At 56.1% G+C, this 17103-nt stretch overlaps 1 protein-coding gene across 2 annotated transcripts in view; it reads left to right on the top strand.

Annotated features, from left to right (window-relative positions):
- Window positions 1-16848, top strand: part of AXIN1 (axin 1) — a 58463-nt gene extending 41615 nt beyond the window's left edge. Inside the window, exons 5-11 of one of the 2 annotated variants that reach the window (XM_072942282.1) lie at window positions 4367-4504; window positions 8075-8604; window positions 9218-9388; window positions 11302-11547; window positions 13309-13416; window positions 15076-15243; window positions 15996-16848. In XM_072942282.1, coding sequence (XP_072798383.1) covers window positions 4367-4504; window positions 8075-8604; window positions 9218-9388; window positions 11302-11547; window positions 13309-13416; window positions 15076-15243; window positions 15996-16122 — 1488 coding nt within the window. In that variant the 3' untranslated portion in view covers window positions 16123-16848. The remainder of the gene's footprint in view (window positions 1-4366; window positions 4505-8074; window positions 8605-9217; window positions 9389-11301; window positions 11548-13308; window positions 13417-15075; window positions 15244-15995) is intronic. The other variant, XM_072942283.1, reaches the window with a different exon arrangement.
- The last annotated feature ends 255 nt before the right edge of the window (window positions 16849-17103 follow it).

Below are 17103 nucleotides of genomic sequence, written 5' to 3'. Positions count from 1 at the left end.
CAGGGAGAGTGGGTGTTCCCTCAGGGTCGTTGTACACACCCACCCCGCATCAAGATTCCTTAGTCTTTTCGATTCTCTACAGATTTTTTTTTTTTTATGTTTGAAGTATAGTTGATTGACAATGAAATGTTGTGTTGGTTTCTGGTGTACAGCAAAGTGAGTCAGTTATACATATATTTTTTTTTCATATTTTTGTTTTTATAGATTATTATAAGGTATTGAATACAGTTCCCTGTGCTATCCAGTAAGACCTCGTTATTATTTATTTCATATATAGTAGTGTATATATGGTAGTTTGTCTACAGATACTTTGATTTCCAAATAAGAAAAGTGATTATTCATGGTTAAGAGGAGTGGATGTTGGTTCGTTCTTACTTCCGAGAAGAGCATTTTGTCACCTCCCATACAGCCCTTGGCACTAATGTGCTTGAACCAGGCACTGATGGTGTCTGCTTAGGGAAGGCTGGAAGACACTGTGAGTAGTGTGTGTTTACGTGTGTGTGTGCACATATGTGTGAGCACAGGCATGTGCCTGCTTGCCTGCAGGTGGCCCCCTGGGGAGAACCCAAGCCTGGCTTGTGGCCACATGCATCTTCTCTGCTCTGCTCAGGGGACCAGGGCTGGGCAGGGGGTGCAGAAGAGGTGCCTGAAAGTAAGGGCATGAGGGGACACGGGAGCTGCTCGAGGGGCCCCTGCTGGCTGAGACCCAGATGGCTGGAGCATTGGAGTGAGTGCTAGAGAGTGGCACCTATGGGCCAACGCTGACGTAGCAAAGGAGTTGAGAGTTTGGTGAGAGCAGGGTGTCTCCATCATCCCCGATTGCCTCTCACAAAGTATTTACTCCCAGTGGAGAAAAGTGAGTTTGCGGGAGGACCTGCCAGGCCCTCCTGAGTCAGTGACAGGACAGACCAGTGCTGCATCTGCAAGGACACAGCCTGAATTGTTTTGCCCAAGAACTGGCCTCTTATTTTCAAAGGTCAGGGGTCTTGAAAGTCAAGGAAACACTAAGGCTCATTCCAGATGGAGGAGTCCTGAGCACCAGCCCGGCTGAGGGGGACACCCAGGGTCTGGACGTGCTTGTGTCAGGATGTCCTCTTTGTAGGAAACCCACCAGCGAGTCCAGGGGGCAGGACCCCAGGCAGCTTCCTGTCAAAGATTCAGAAACAACGTTCTTTGTGTTGGTCTTGCAGCTTGTCTGCAAGTTTGAAATTTTTTTCAGAATAAGGACTTTTTTATTTGAAAAATTAAACAGTATTAGATGAAACCTAAAAAGAAAATTGATGAGCTGGAACAGAGCCGGGGAGAGTCTTCTCAGAACACGGCGCAGAGAGAATAAGGGAGGGACCAGAGCCAAAGGTGTCACTGGGAGAAGCTTCCAGAAGTGAGAAAAGCCTCCCCCACAGGTTCTGGATGGTCAGGGCTAACTCAGCAGGGAGGCGGAGTGCAGAGAGGCCCTGCAGGCTTCCGGCCAGGTGGCTCAGGGTCTGTGTGTGGGCACTTAGACTGAACCCAACCTGGGTGGGGGTCCTGCATCCCTCGGAGGATCTGTGTCTCCCAGCCCCATGCTTTGAGCACAGGCTCAAGGAAACGGACATGCTGAGTGGATGGTGAGCATGAGGAGAAATGCATCGCCAGCTGACTTGTAGCCTGGGGGCTTCTTTTGGAGCCCCAGTGCTGCGGGCGGCTGCAGGAACTCGGAGAGGGCAAGTCACAGGGAGGAGCTCTGCCCCGATGCCATCGTTTGGGAGCACTAGATGTGGTGGCTCATGCTCAGCCTGGCCATGTAGTTGGGGCAGAAGGTGCAGTGTGAAGTTCAAGGTGAAGAGACTCCACCCTTCGTCCGTTATGGCTCAGGTGGACTCCTCCAACTTACAGGATGAGAACGCCGCTTCCCTTCTCTGCTCACCAGGGTCGTGTCTTCTGTGGCTTGTGCCCCAGGAGCCCTACACATTTCTTTATCAGACCTGACACCAGGTAGTGGAGGCAGGTCCAGTGAGCCGGGGCACAGGTGGGCAGACCAGCTGTGTGGGCTCCTCTACTATTGCAGATCATTTTTTGGGAAATGCCATTTCTCGGGCGGTCTGCTGCATTCTGCAGTCCTCTCTGGGAGACTCCAGGGGTTTTGGGGGCCGGTGGGGGGAATGGGTACAGGTGACAGAGGTGCCAGCATGTGGAGCCAGTGGCCTCCAGTCACAAAATATCCAGTCCTGAAATCATTAAAGGTGAGAGAGGATCCTCTTCTTTTCCTTTTTGGCCTTTTTAATTCTTCAGAAGTTTCACGTTTTTATTTACTTGAATTTTTTTCCTTTGCGTGTTTTTTTTTTATTTCTTCAAAGCTGGAAAGGTTACCATTCTTCCATAAATATGATAATTATTGTAACTTCTGACCGCTTTCCTGTTTTTGGAATCGCATCTGTGCAGCCTAGAGGCTGTTTTCCAGAACGAACTCACTCAGCGGGTGTGTGTCCGGCTGCAGGGTCGAGCCGTCCTGCGTGCCCTCTCACAATGTGGCCTGGCCTCCTCGAGAGCTCTCCCTTCTGCTCTTCCTTGGTCAGAACCATGAGCTCTCGCCATCTGGACACCCTGCTGTCAGCTCAGCCCCGTTGCTCTCTGCTTCAGCTCTCTTGGCCTCCAGGCCTCTCCGGCTGGCCAGCTTGGTGGGACAGGGCTGGCCTCAGGTCCTCTGCTGTCTGTCGAGACGCCTGGCCCATGAAGACTCCTTCCAGGGTCTTGACCTCTTGGCCATCCCATTGCCCAGTCCTCCAGGACCATCTAGAAGCACCGGACACCCTCACTGCCCCTCCTTAGGTCTGGCCTCCTTGGCTCTAGGACAACCCCCTGCCTGGCCTTCTGCACCAACTTTTTCCACCTCTCAAGTGTTGGCCTCTGCTCGCGCTCAGCCTCTTCCCTCTCCAGGCCCCTCTCAGATTTCTGTGGCCACCTCTGAGTCCGTCATGATCAGCATCAGCCCCACACATTTGTCTCTGAGCCCCTCAGGTAACGTTCTTACCTAAACCTACACGTTTCTGAGGAATCAGGGACTCTTCTTACTCCTGTTTTGTAGATGAGAAGTGGGTGTGCAGAGTCAGGACCACATCCAGAGCCCACTGACGGGAGGGTTTCCACCCGCATCCTGTGCCTTCCCACCTGGTCTTTATGTCTGAAGGCCAGGGTTCCTGATAGCCAGTCGCCCCCCAGAGGTCTGAGACGTCCTGCGTGCCATCCTGTCCCCAGGCCCTTCTAGACCCACCCTCTCTTGGGCCTCCCCTCCCTAGCCCAGCGTCCTCCTCATGGCAGCACCCCTGCTGCTCCCATCCCCCTTCACTTAGTCCTTGGTGGCTTAGGTTTTTTGAACACATTTTGCTCTAAAGAACATTATTAGGATAGCTGATGAAATTGAAATAAGGTTTCTGATAACAGTACTGTAACAAGATTGTCCTATGGTTAGGTACGAGAATGTTCTTGGTCTTTGTTAAAGATACTCAGTGTTCAGGTGTTAACAGGCATCGTGTGTGCAACATGTTGTCTGCTGGCTCAGGAGCAGTACAGTGAGTGTACTGCGGGAGAACTGACAGTGTTGCCAATGATGGCAGGTGGGGTCTAGGCGAAATTTGCATAGGAGTCCTTTGTGCTCCTCCTGTTTTTAATTTGAAATTATTTCAAACAAAGCTATATCCCCCAAGAAAAGTTACAAAAGTTTTGCCATACAATACATTGTAGAATTACCATTCTCTGAAAAAGAGAGCCCTCTATAGTCCCACCTCTCCTCTGACTTTGCGTGTGCCTGAATTTCGTGTCCCTCTTCCAGAGCCTGGTCAGCATACACCTGCATGTCAGGGCTGCTGCCCCCTTGTGTGTAGGACAGGCTCTGCAGGAAGCGGCCAGTCCTTCAGGCCAGAGGGCTTGTCCTCCTCCTCAGTGGTCTTCGTTGCTCTCCCTGCCCAGACACCTCTGCCTCAGGCCCTGGACCTCCCTGGGTCCTGGCCTGGCCAATCACATGAGAAGTGCTTCTCCAGGACAGTCTGGAGGCCCTGAGTCTAGGACACATCTGGGCTCAGGGCACGAGAGTGGCCTGCTGGACGCTGCCTTGTGGCCTGTGCCTCAGAGACTGAGCTCCTGTCTGGACCCGTGGTGTCCACTGTGTTCCCACTGCTGGGTCAGTGCTGAGTGAAGGGACAGTGTACTGACAAGAAAGGAGGCAGGGAGGAAGCTGATTCCCAGGTGGAAGGGGAAAAGTAAACACTCGCTCTGAGTAAAATTCAGATGCCACATGTTCTCTGCTCATCCACAGCGGGGCCAGGGTGGGGCTGCCTTGGCTGGGGCGCAGGTCCACACTGCGTGGGCTGACCAACCGTGTCCCTTGCAGCGCACTTACCGAATGCCAAAGGAAGTCCGTGTGGAGCCCCACAAGTTCGCTGCGGAGCTCATCCACCGCCTAGAGGCCATCCAGCGGACGCGGGAGGCCGAGGAGAAGCTGGAGGAGAGGCTAAAGCGTGTGCGGATGGTGAGTGGGTCTCGGCGGGAGGCCAGGCCAGGTCTCTGAGTTGGGTCATTACACTTGGTTAAGTTTAGGGCCCCTTGGACCCTAAGATGCTCCCTTCAGGTCTCCTGAGCACCACCTACCCCGCTGGATTGCACACTGACTCCTGACACCTCTGACCCCCTCTCAGGGGCTAGTCAGGGCCTGCTCTCCTGTGATGCCCGCCCCCAGGCCCAGGCCTGGCCTGTACTCCTGGCTCACTGTGTACCGGCATTCCCTCCGCCAAGCTCGTCCGGCAGTGTCCCATGTGCCCCCTTAGCATGTGGAGCTGAGATGCCCCTCACATGCACTGCCAGTTCTGGGTGGTGGTAGCTAAGTGGAGTGTGCATGTGTCAGGAAGGACCAGAGGCTCCCGCTTGTCACCTCTGAGGGCAGGATGGCTTTTCAGTCTGGGCACAGGCTCTGTTCAGTGAAACATTGGATGCTAAGAAGTTTCATAATATTTGTAATTTATGTGCTTTAATACTTTTTTGCCCATAATTGCCAGAAGATTCTTGCTTTTGTTGCCCTGGGTGTCATCTTATAAGATGTGCTTCACACGTTGGGGACTCTGTCTGAGTTGCTGGTGACAAATGTCCCTTGCAGTGCCCGGTCCTTCCTGGACTCCGTGGGCCTTGGTGTCACTGGCACACAGGCCTTTGATTTTTCTTTAGATCAGGGATCCATTCTCTTCTCGATAGGTTTGTCCTACAACTGAAACTCAAAAATGTGATGTATTTTGAAGGAATTATTTCTCCACCTGATCATCTGATGTTCCTGTTTAAAATACAGAACCTGAGCCCCACTCAGACCCTGTCAGCACCCTTGAGAGGACCCTGCTGTTCCAAATTACGTGTCCCTTAGGTGGGCCGGGGGCACCTGAAGTCTGAGGCCCTGCCATAGGGTGGGCGTGGAGCATAGTGGGTGGTCACACCTGGTGGTCTCCTTTCCTGCTGCCTGCGCCCCACAGCAGCTGTCCTGGGCTCCACATCTCCTGGATGTCACTCTGAGCCCTGAAACAAGGGGCCTGGTTCCCCTCTTCTTCCCCCTACTTGGAGACAACAGGCAGATTTCAAATAGCGTGTCAGACGTGGGATTCATAGCAGATATGAGATAGGTAGGTGTGGTCATACAGACCTGAAAGTGAGGTTGCAGCCTGGCGGCAGTGCGTGCTGGGAAGTAACCTGCATGAAAGTGTCACGTGCTCGTGTGCACATATGTCCCCTCTCCCTCCCTCCCTCATGGCCACCAAATGACCCTCATGTGGGCAGAGAAGGTGCAGCTTGAGGGCTTCACCTGAGCTGTCCAGCTGTCCTCTCCCCTGTCCCCGTGATTCAGTGATCTCCCCGAGGTCACCCGACAGAAACCCACCACATTGGGTTCCACTGACTTCGTCTCACTATTTGGGGGAAGGAGTGGCTGCAGGCGCTGGCTGTGTGCTTGCCAAGGAGCTCTTATCTGGGGCCATCGGAGGCCTACTGAGTTAGAAGCATAGTTTACCATCCTAATGGCCTTCTCTGAAAAAGCAGATCAAAACAGTTTCCATGAAATACAGGGAGCCTTGGCGGGAGCTCAGTCCCAGGTCATGTGTGATGAGGCCGATCTTTACTTGTCCAGTAGCGTTTCCACAGACACTGCCTCTCTGAGCAAGGTTGCCCTGAGCACATCGCTGTTAACAACTCTTATGAAATAGCGTGTGCACCCTTTTGTAAAAGAAGTTTAAGAAAGTGAGAATTCACCACCTTTTCACTACAGAATTGAGCTATTGGAATCATTCCATCAAGTGTTTGGTCTTGGCTCAGGGGCTGTGTGTACTTACGGTCCTGGCGGGTCAGCGTTGTGGGTGGGATGTTTTACAGCGGCTAAGACTGTAGGTGTTGTGTGTGCTCTTCTGACGTCTGAGTGTTAGACTCTTTCTCTCCGTGGCATCCCCGGCAGGTGCACTGCAGCTGTGCCTGGAGCCCACAAGCTCTCAGGAGAGGGGCTGGACCCAACCGTGTTCTCTGACTTAACAGAAAGTCTTCACACGAATAGCCCCTTATGTTTCTCTAGTGTCGATTCAGGAACTCATCGGCGGGCACAGGGCCTCATGCTCAGGTGGGCTGCCACATGCAGTGGCCTCTGATCATGAGAGCCTGGCCTCAGGCCCACGGCTGCCCCAGCTGGTCTGCTCCCATGGGCGTCCCTCGGTCCCCAGGGTGTGGCAGTACGCCAAGCACCTGGCAGTGCAGTCTCAAGTCTGTTACTAGGTGTGATTTCATAAGCTGTATGAGTCATGCTATACATTATAAGTGATAGTCCATTCTGAAGAGAAATAGCTGCAGATTTTTTAATTACTGTTTTTTTGAATAACTACGGATTTTTTAATGACTTACTTTCATTGTAAAATTGGGAAAATAAAGACAAGAGAAAATGAAAACTAGTAGCTGAACAGTTACATAAATCTATGACATTTTAAAACCCTAAAATGAAATTTCTTCACATGCAGAGCTATTAAGAAAATAGATCCCCAGGAATTTGGAGGTTCCCTCTTGCTTACTGCTGCCTTAGGGATAAATAGCATCAACACTCTGGTGCTCCTGGGAAGACTTGGCATAAAGTCTCCCAGAGTCCCCAGCCCCTCATCCCAAAAGCACAAGGGTCAGGGTGGGGACACAGGATGGGATGTGGGAACCTAGGGGCCTGAGTCTCTGCGGGGCAGCTCTGAGCAGTGCCCACAGGGTGAGTGTCCCTTCCGTCCATCCTTTCCTCCCCCTCTGTCCTTTTTGGTGCCATTTTCCACCCTGAGGTGCAGCTCCCACAGCTGCCTGCTTGTCCACATGACATTTAGGTGCTTGTGCAACAGTGAGAAATTCTGTGGTCACTTTGGAGATTTATTGATGTTAAAGTGCAGGATAGCTTGGTTGCCCGCTGTTCTCAGTTATGACCACGTTACTCAACATTCTAGTTTGGAGAACTCAAGAAGACAAGAAAATTAATGTGAGATGTATTTTTTGGAATTAGAAGTGATCAAATGTTTATATTTACACATAGGGTTATGGAAACTCTTAGAGTGTCAAAAGGAATTCAACTAGTTTGACGTGAGAATTTATTAAGACATATATAGCAAGGTAAGCAAACACCGAGAGCTCTTCTGTACAAGGGCAACGTTCGTTTTGAAAATATAATTGAAAATAGAAGATCGATGAATAGGAAAGCTCAACTGAAAAAACACGGAATTGTCATTGAGACATAGAAGGAAAGGGAACCAGTGCCAGGCTTCCTGGAGGTCTGTGCCTGTGCCTCTCACATCCTGTGTCCTCGTCTGTCTGTGCTGCCTGGCCAGGGCCCAGCAGTGCCGCCTGGGACTCCACAGGGACAGAAGAGGCTCTAGGAGCCGGCTCGTTTGGGCGGCCCCTCCAGCCCCTTGTCGGGCCCTGCCTCATCCTGGGCTCTGGGCTTCTGGCCCTCAGGACAGCGCAACCAGGCTTCTTTGTCTATTGTTTGCCTCCTCAAGCACGGGGTGTCTGTGGTACAGCCAGTGCTGAGAGGTGATGGATGGCCTTGTCCCCACAGGAGGAGGAAGGCGAGGATGGCGACATGTCCTCTGGTCCCCCAGGGGCCAGTCATAAATTGCCTTCAGCTGCGGCCTGGCACCACTTCCCGCCCCGCTACGCGGACGTGGGCTGCGTGGGGCTGCGGGACGCACACGAGGAGAACCCCGAGAGCATCCTGGATGAGCATGTGCAGCGAGTCATGAGGACGCCCGGCTGCCAGTCACCAGGGCCTGGCCACCGCTCCCCAGACAGTGCACATATGCCCAAGATGGCAGGAGTGCTGGGGGCCGCAGGGCCCGGGCATGGGAAGCACGGGCCCAAGTTGGGGGCAAAGCTGGACTCAGCTGGCCTGCACCTCCACAGACACGGCCACCACCATGGCCACCACAGTGCAGCCAGGCCCAAGGAGCCAGCTGAGGCTGAGGCCTCCCGCCGGGTCCAGAGCAGCTTCGCGTGGGGTCCAGAGCTACACGGCCATGTGGCCAAGCCCCGCGGCCACCTGGAGAACTTGGGCTCCACCCCCAACGCCAGCGACAATCTGGCCTACAGGTGAGTGTTTGCAGCAGCCTGCACTCCGAGACCGATGGGACTGCGGTTCCTTCATCCTATGTCTGTGTCAGTAAGAGCTGCGCCTGTCTCCCAGGAGGAGGGGTTCAAAGCGAGAGACCGTGTCTTCTGTGGACTCTGTTTAGTGACCTTTAAAGGTCATTAAACCGAAGTCACCACAGAGACTGCAGGCATGTGTACCTGGGTGTGCTGGCCACTGAGGCTCCAGCCCTGAAGTGTGGTTAGATCAGATGCGCCTGTTTCAAAGAGAGGTGTCTGGGTGAGGAGGAGGGACCGGGCCCTGGATGCCAGCACTGGGCGGGTGGCCTGGGCCAGGAGGGCAAAGGACCGTGCTACAGCCTGGCCCTTGGCTCCAGCCCTCCCAGCCCATGCTGGACTCCTGCCTTCCCTCCCTGCCATAGAGTTAGCCCGAAACACCCTGTCAGCCCTGCAGAGCTGGGGCAGAGGCCATGAGAATGCGTCAATTTGTCAAGGCTTCCAAGTTCGAGGTGGGGTCCCTCCCAGGCTGTCCTCCCTGAGCCATACGGGTCAGGGGTCAGCTGTGCAGCTGCATGTCAGCTGGAGTCAACAGGTATCCTGGGTCTTGCTCTTACAGTGGAAAGGTGGCCACAACCTCTAAAAGAAATGCTAAGAAGGCCGAGTCAGGGAAGAACACCAACGTGGAGGCACCAGGCCCCTCGGAAGATGCGGAGAAGAACCAGAAGATCATGCAGTGGATCATCGAGGGCGAGAAGGAGATCAGCCGGCACCGGAAGGCCGGCCACGGGTGAGAGGCAGCAGGACTCACTCAGGCCCCTGACCTGGGCATGGGCACCAGTGTGTGGAGCTGACACGCCAGCCTCTAGAGCTGCTCTGAGCAGCTGGTCTTACTGCAGACCCCATGCCACGGAAACAAGAGTTCTGTGGAATCAGGTCCAGTCTGTGGCAGCGTAAGGTCAATGCTGTGGGTCCTGTGATGGGGTTGGGGGTTACTGATGAGCTTCAGTGTCCCAGGCAGGAGCACCCACTGGTAAGATCAGCCTAAAGTCACTGCCGCTCACCTGCCACAGAGGGACCTGCTGTTATGTGGCTGCCCTCCCGTGAGAAAGAGCTGAGGCAGAGCCCACAGGAGAGGCCTTCCGGGTCTGATCTCGTCCCCCAGCTGACCGAGGAGCAGTTCTCATCAATCTCTGTCCCTCTGCTCTGTGTTATCAGTCTCGATGTCATCCCATTAACCCATTGTGGTGGGGACAGGGCTGAGCAGGGGCCTGGGGCTGGTGAGGTCTGCATGTCTGTGGAAGGGTCATCCCTCCTTCCTCAGGCAGACCTCCCAGACCCTCACCTGGCCACGAGTGGGGAGGTTTGAGTGGTGTGTGAGAGGCAGGTGATTACCTGCCTACCCATTCTGAGTCTTGTCTCCACATGACCTTGGAACAAGTCCCTGCTCGGGTCCAGACCCTCTGCAGTCACCGAGCCTGTCTTGGGGGCAGCCTCTCTGGGAGCCCCTCTCCTGCTCTGGTTGGAGTGAGGGTGGATTCTTGGCTTCTCCAGATTTCTCTCTTTTGCGATTTTCATGAGGAATGGCTCTGTCCTTGGCTACTCCCCCGATCCCAAATGGAGAGTTTCTATGGATAGAGTAAGAGTCTGGAAATGGTCTCCTAGGCTTGGGAGACCTTGGCTCCTGCCATCAGGATGGGCTAGGGGCTGTGTTAAGTGCCAGTGCTCCAGGATCTCCCCCAGGCTCGCCTCATGCCTTGTGGGCGCAGGGAGTGAGGGGTGGGGGATGGGGTGGGGCCTCCCTGTGGCCAGCCCTATAGGACTTTACAGGAGGACTCTACCTCTCCCTGAGATACATTCCCTTCGACAGTTCTGACATCACAAGGACACTGGGTCAGCCCACTCCCCTGGGGCCTCTTCTTGGAATTCCCTCATTTCAGTCCTGATGCTCAGCCCCTCTTTCTGAGGCCTCAAGTCTTAGCTGAGAGAGGCTTATGTTTTCACTCGAGTTCCATTCAGTGGTTGAGTGACAGCACGTCACACAGATGTAAAACATGTTTTCAGTGTTAGTAACAAAAGAGAAGGCATGGTACCACGTTGAGGGGAAATCAGGAAAAATCATATGTTTAGAGTTATGCCAGTTGTGTCAAGTATTTCTAATGGGGAAGGAAATATACTAAATATACTGACAGTAGCTATTTCTAAATTGTACTTACTTTGTTCTTTGAATTTCCTGTATGTTTCAAGTTTTTCTCAAAAAGTATTTAATACTAAAATAATTTTTTAAAACACTAAGAATTTTTTTAGAAAAAGTCTTCATGAAGAAGGAGGAAAAAAAATTCATATAGGATATGAATAGCATGCCCAAGGTCCTGGGTTCAATCTCCAGGTCCACCATTAAAATAAATAAACCTAATTACCTCCTTGCCCTAACAAAACAAAACATTTCAATAAAGCTCTAAAAAATAAGTGTAGGTATAGCTCAGTGGTAGAGCCCCTGCTTAGCATGCACAAGGTCCTGGGTTCAATCCATTGAACTTAAAAGTAAATTATAAATAAATAAATAACCCCCCCCAAAAAAACCCAAAACAAACAAAAAATAAGACTCCAAACAAGTTTCTAGAGAGGACTGTGTGCACCCGCAGTGTGAGAGGAATGTAGTGGGCCTGAGGCCTTCCTCACCTTCTTCTCTTGCCCCTAAAGGTCGTCCGGGGCAAAGAAGCAGCAGGCCCATGAGAGCTCCAGGCCCCTGTCCATCGAGCGTCCCGGGGCCGTGCATCCCTGGGTCAGCGCTCAGCTCCGGAACTCGGTCCAGCCCTCCCATCTCTTCATTCAAGACCCCACAATGCCACCCAACCCGGCCCCGAACCCTCTGACGCAGCTGGAGGAGGCCCGCAGGCGTCTGGAGGAGGAAGAGAAGAGAGCCAGCAAGTTGCCCTCAAAACAGAGGTATGGGGGCCTCAGGGAGAGCAGGGGGCCTCCTGTCAGGGCCTCTCTGTGCTGTGGTACCACTCTTGGGGGTGAAGTTCCCCAAGACCTGAGGTCCCCCTGCTCTGCTGTGTGTGTGGCCAGTGGCTGGAGGGCAGGTGGTTGTCACTGTCCTCGGGAAGGAGGGGGAGTCCTTCCTGCATCGTGGCTGCCCTGTGCGCATGTGCTCGCCTGATGTTGATATTGGAACCGCTGGAAGTCAAAGTCAGATCACCATTAGCTGCTGTGCAGGCTGAGCTCAGAGAGGGCAGTTCTGGGGCTTCCTGGCTGCCTCCCTAAATGTGTCATGTGCAGGCAGGCAGAAAGTACTGAAATGTGTGTGGTGTCAGCTCTTCTCCTGGAGAAACCCCAGTCCCTCAGCCCTCCTTGGCCTTGAGGGCTAGGATGGCCCAACTGGCTACCACTGTAGCCTCAGGCCAAGCCCTATTCTACCCCAGTGGAGTGGGGAGACCTTGCCTTCGTGGGGGCAGGTGATCTGTCCAAGCTGGACCCCTTAGCTGGGCCTTAAGGTCACTTTCCCAGGCATGGCCCATCAGGATTCCCAGGCAGATCAGGATCTCTGTGAAGGACCTGAAAATCAGAGAAATGTGGTCATAAAACTGTGGCCAGTGTTTTCCTCGGACGTTACTGGCTCCCCTCGCCCAGTCTTCAGCAGACCTGGGCATCTGGGGTCTGGCCTCACTGTGTGAAGGGCCGTCTCGCTCTGGGGAGGCCAGAGTCAGTGTGCAGACTGTCCCCAGCATCTATCTCGGGCCCAGCCAGAAGTCTGCATGTGTCCCCTGGGTCATTGAAGGTGACCATATGTATGGCCACTTGTCTCATAGCCCGTGACCTTGTCTAGTTAGTGTAGAACTGGGGAAGCTGGCTCTGTGTAGGAGGCCTCACCTGGTGCTGGAGTTGCCGCGCCCATCTGACAGGCCCATGACTTGGAGGCAGACGTGGTTGAGGCGTGCAGACCTCCTCCTTACTGCACAGACCCCCTGCAGGGGCTTCCTGCCCACCATCCTTGCCTGGCATCATCTGCTGTTCCCGCCAGCGCCCAGCAGGCCTGCCCAGCAGCACATCCGCTCTCTGGCTACTGACGCCTATTCAGCCACTCCAGGGGTCCAGGGTGCGTGGTACTTTTATAGACGGCTGCAGACCACAGAGCAAAGGTCGCTGGGCCCTCCTCGTGGGGCGCCCCCACCCAGGCCGGTCAGAGTGGAAGTCATTGTCAGGGCCGCACAGCGTCGCACCCAGGGGTAGACACTGCTGGGAGAGATGCTGCTGGGCAGCGAGCCCCAGGACAGGCCTCCCAGCTCCTTGGGACAGGGCGATGCCTGCGTCCGGAACCCGAGTCTGTGGCAGATGGAGCAGGAAGAGCCACACCACAGGGAGGAGGCCAGAGGCAGCTCCTCTCCAGAAGGCGGAGGCTCCTGTGAGTGCGGACGAAGTGACAGGATCCCAGAGTGTGTTTCCGGGAACCCGGGGGTCTGCCCGTAGGAGGAATCTGGGAACTCTGGACGGACGGAAGCGGCGTTGGTCTCTCGACTGATCCTGATGGAGCCCTTGATCCTCCAACCCTATTCCACAGCCCAGGAAGGGGTTTGGTGTCCTGTCTGCCTCACGCAGTGGGAGCCTTGTTTGTGGTGACAGACCGCTCCAGGAGCCCCCGCTCCGCCTGCTGGCCACTGGAGGCCCCACCGCAGGCCCATGCAGCTCACAGACGCCGTTGTTCCCTAGGTATGTGCAGGAGGTCATCCAGCGGGGGCGCTCCTGCGTCAGGCCAGTGTGCACGCCCGTGCTGAGCGTGGTGCCAGCGGTGTCGGACCTGGAGCTCTCCGAGACAGAGTACGTGCGCTCCCCCTGTGGGTCCTCCTGGTGCCATCCACCCGGCCCACGCCATGGGCCAGGCCCTGCGGTGGCGCAGCTGTTGCCAGGATGGGAGCCTGGACACCGCACCTGAAGAGCTGGGGCTGCAAGCTGTATATCTGTCAGAGGAGCTGCTGACCACCCACATGGTGACAAGTGACCAACAGGCCAGACAGGAGGTCTGCTCGCCTCCTGCATTCTGGCTACAAGTCCCCCACCCAGCCTTGGAACTCGCTGGTCAGCGACCTCCTGGCTTGTTGGGGTCGGGCTGCAACCGGGATTCCCCTGGCCCACCGCCAACCAAAAGCATCAGCACTGGGCACTGTATGTGCAGTGAGCTGGCTCTGTTCTCACATGGAGTGTGGGGGTCTGCGTGTCCACACCCCAGGCACCTGTGGGCCATGTGTAGACACTGCCGACCACCCAACCCCCACACGTCTGCTCAAGACAGAGCAGGAGGAGGGGTCCCCCACCTCAGCCTTCACCGGGCTGACCCCAGACAGTACTTCATTGTGTCCAGCCCAGTGTGCTGAGCAGCTCAGGGCCTCCCCAAAGGTCATTCCCCAGGTGTGGCCTCAGAAGATGCAGGAGACCCCTCTGTAGAGCATGCACCCTCACAGGAACCCCTGGGGGGCTCCCAGGACAGGCTGAATTTGAGGCCACATGACTGAGAGAAGGAAACAGGTGCCTGGGCACCTGGCTCGAACAGTGGATGGCCACACGGCTGAGGTGTCCGCCTGGGGTGTGCCCAGGAGCACCAGGAAGGGGAGGGTCTCCTAGGAGAGTAGAGCCCGCTGTGAGCTCAGGCAGCCTTCCTGATGTGATGCTGGCATACCCAGCTGACTGGGCCAAGGGCTATGCACGAGCACACTGGGCAGCTCTGGGGTGGTCACAGGACAGGGGACACTGGAGGAGAAGGGTGCTGCCTCAGCACCCCTTGGGATGAAGGTCCCACCCCTGCCTGGGCAGAAGGTGCTGCTGGCCTCATGTCCCTCGCTGAAGTCTTGGGATCAAGCTCTCTGCTGTGGGGCAAGTCCATTTCAAGACCCGTCACAGTGGTGTTTGTCTAGCCTCCGGCCTTCAGGTGTTCTTGAAGGTTTAGGGCCGTAGACCTCCCTGGGACACAAGCAGTATAGACCAGCCTGGAGGCAGGGCTGCAGTGGTCCCCGCTGCCTGGCCACCTCATAGAGCCCCCAGAGGCATCTACGCCAGGTTCCAGCTCTGAGGGGCCTGCTCCCTGAGTTTTGTGTGGTCTGAGTTGGGGTGCTGCCCACCGGCCAGCTCAGGCCACAGGGAAACCAGGGCTTTGCAGTGGGTGGAAGAGGGCAGTGGGCAGGCCTAGGCACTGGTCAGACATGAGGCAGGCAGGCAACGAGCTGCTGTTCATGCAGCAGGGTGCGTGGGCTGGTACAGGATTGGAAACCTGGGTGGAAGCACGGCGTGGGGTGAGCCCACAGGGGCTGGATGTGGCTGTGTGGGTGGGGTGGGCATTGGGGCCTGTGGATGTGTGGCGTTCCTGAGTATGGCCTAGCTCACCCCTGCAGGCCTTGCCTGTTGTTTACTGGGGAGCCAGGGTCCACGGTGGGGTGCCCTGTGGGACCCCAGGCCCAGCAATCACTGCAGCTTCTCTGCCCCCAGGACGAAATCGCAGAGGAAGGCGGGTGGTGGGAGCATGCAGCCGTGCGACAGTATCGTCGTGGCCTACTACTTCTGTGGGGAGCCCATCCCCTACCGGACCCTGGTGAGGGGCCGTGCGGTTACCCTGGGCCAGTTCAAGGAGCTGCTGACAAAGAAAGGCAACTACAGGTGAGAGGCTGGGGTGGGGCCTGTGGGGTCTCTCATCTCTTAGTCCTCCTCCACCTCACCCTCTGGTCCAGCCATGGCGTTAGCATGAGCCCTGCAATGGGTGAGGCATGGGTAGCCTTAGGGTTCCAGTCCCAACTCCCGGCCCAGGTGCCTGACTGATGCCTCTAGGCCAATCAACTAAGGGGTCTTGAGGGTCTGTCGGTCCCCATGCTGCAGTGACCTGAATCAGCTTCGTGTCAGCCGCCTCATTCAGCCCAGTTTTCCTGGACTGCAGAAGCACGGGCTCTTCTCCCCCAGGGTTTGCCCTGGGCCACCTGGCCCTGCTGGCCTGAGACCAGCCCTTAGAGGCTCCTGAGCGGGCACTGTAGTAGGAGCAGAGCGCAGATAGCGTCTCAACTGGGGTCAGTCCGTGGTGGGCCTACGTGGAGGGCCCATTGGAGGGCATGGCCACTGGAGGAGGGCCTGGGCTGCAGTGGCCACTGCCTGGGCTTGAGTCGGGGCGTTAACCCAGTGAGGATGACAGGAACCCTGTGCCCACCCACTCCTCCCCCACGGCACCCAGAAGCCAGGGTGGGGTCCCCATGTGGTCACCATGCTTGTCCCCTGCCAACCCTCTGGCATACAGGCACCGGGCAGAACCAGCTCATGTGCCCTGCAGGAAGGGTCTGGAGCCACACTGCTGTGCTCATAGAGGGTGGTGAGGCCCCAAGGGCATGGCAGGGTGACCCTCACCACCCCTCCCTGCCCCGCAGATACTACTTCAAGAAAGTGAGTGATGAATTTGACTGTGGTGTGGTGTTTGAGGAAGTGCGGGAAGACGAGGCTGTCCTGCCTGTCTTCGAGGAGAAGATCATCGGAAAGGTGGAGAAGGTGGACTGACCAGCACGCCTGGCCTCTGCGCTGGCTGGGCCCTCATGGGCCAGGGGCAGGGGCAGCTGCACCGAGAGCAAGGTCATGCGGCGTCACGTGCTCTTGAGTGTGTAGAAGACACGGGGTCTTGGTGGGAGGCCAGGTGCCACCTACCCCACAGCTGCCCGCCCCTTGGCTCCATCTGTTTCCAGGTGGGTGGAGGTCCCTGAGGGTCCCAAAGGCTTCTGTCCACTCCTCCATAGGAATACTCAGAGAGTCCGCCCTAGCAGGGAGCCCGCCTTGGGGCCGCCTCGAGACCCTCCCCAGCGGCCCCTGCTGCTAACTGCGGGCAGCCCCCGGCGCTCACTCCACAGGCTCTGCTCCTCCCTCTGAGACTAGCCGCCTGCCATGGCCTGCCCTGGTCAGGCCTGTCCCCGAGCTGGGGTGCAGGGCCTGCGGGGCCTCTGCCAATTGTACGTGTCACCGAGTGCCTTCAACACAGCTTGTCTCTTGCCTGCCACTGTGCGGACCCGGCAACGGAGCAACGAGGCCTTCCCTCCTCTGCCCTCGGTTTATGAGCACTGGCTCAGCGGGTCCCGGGCCCCTCCTTCCTAAGGGCCCCTGTAAATATGTACAGTTCTCAGGCCCAGGCCAGTTGGGGGGCTGCCCTGAGCCCGTTTTTCATGCGCTGACTTGTACAATTATCTTTTCAAAGGTACTTGGATAATAATGAAATAAAACCATTTTTGAACCTTCTCCGACTGTGGAATGCACCTAACGTGGGTGGGGTCTGGCTGGCGGGCATGGCCCTTGGTGGGCTCCTGGCACGCGTGCCCTGTCTCCTGTAGCCTTCCTGGGCACCGAAGGAGGGCATGCCAGCCTCAGAGGGGTGGGGGTGGGGTCTTGTGGACCAGTGCTGGCAGAGCTCTGGAGAGGGCGGTGCCGAAGCCAGCCACGCTCCCCATTCCAGCCCAGAGGGGCCCCAGGAGGAGGGCTGGGGGAAAGGACTGG

This window comes from Vicugna pacos, chromosome 18 (assembly GCF_048564905.1).
Source record: "Vicugna pacos chromosome 18, VicPac4, whole genome shotgun sequence".
Lineage (NCBI taxonomy): Eukaryota > Metazoa > Chordata > Mammalia > Artiodactyla > Camelidae > Vicugna > Vicugna pacos.
This window is presented reverse-complemented; position numbering and strand designations above follow the sequence as displayed.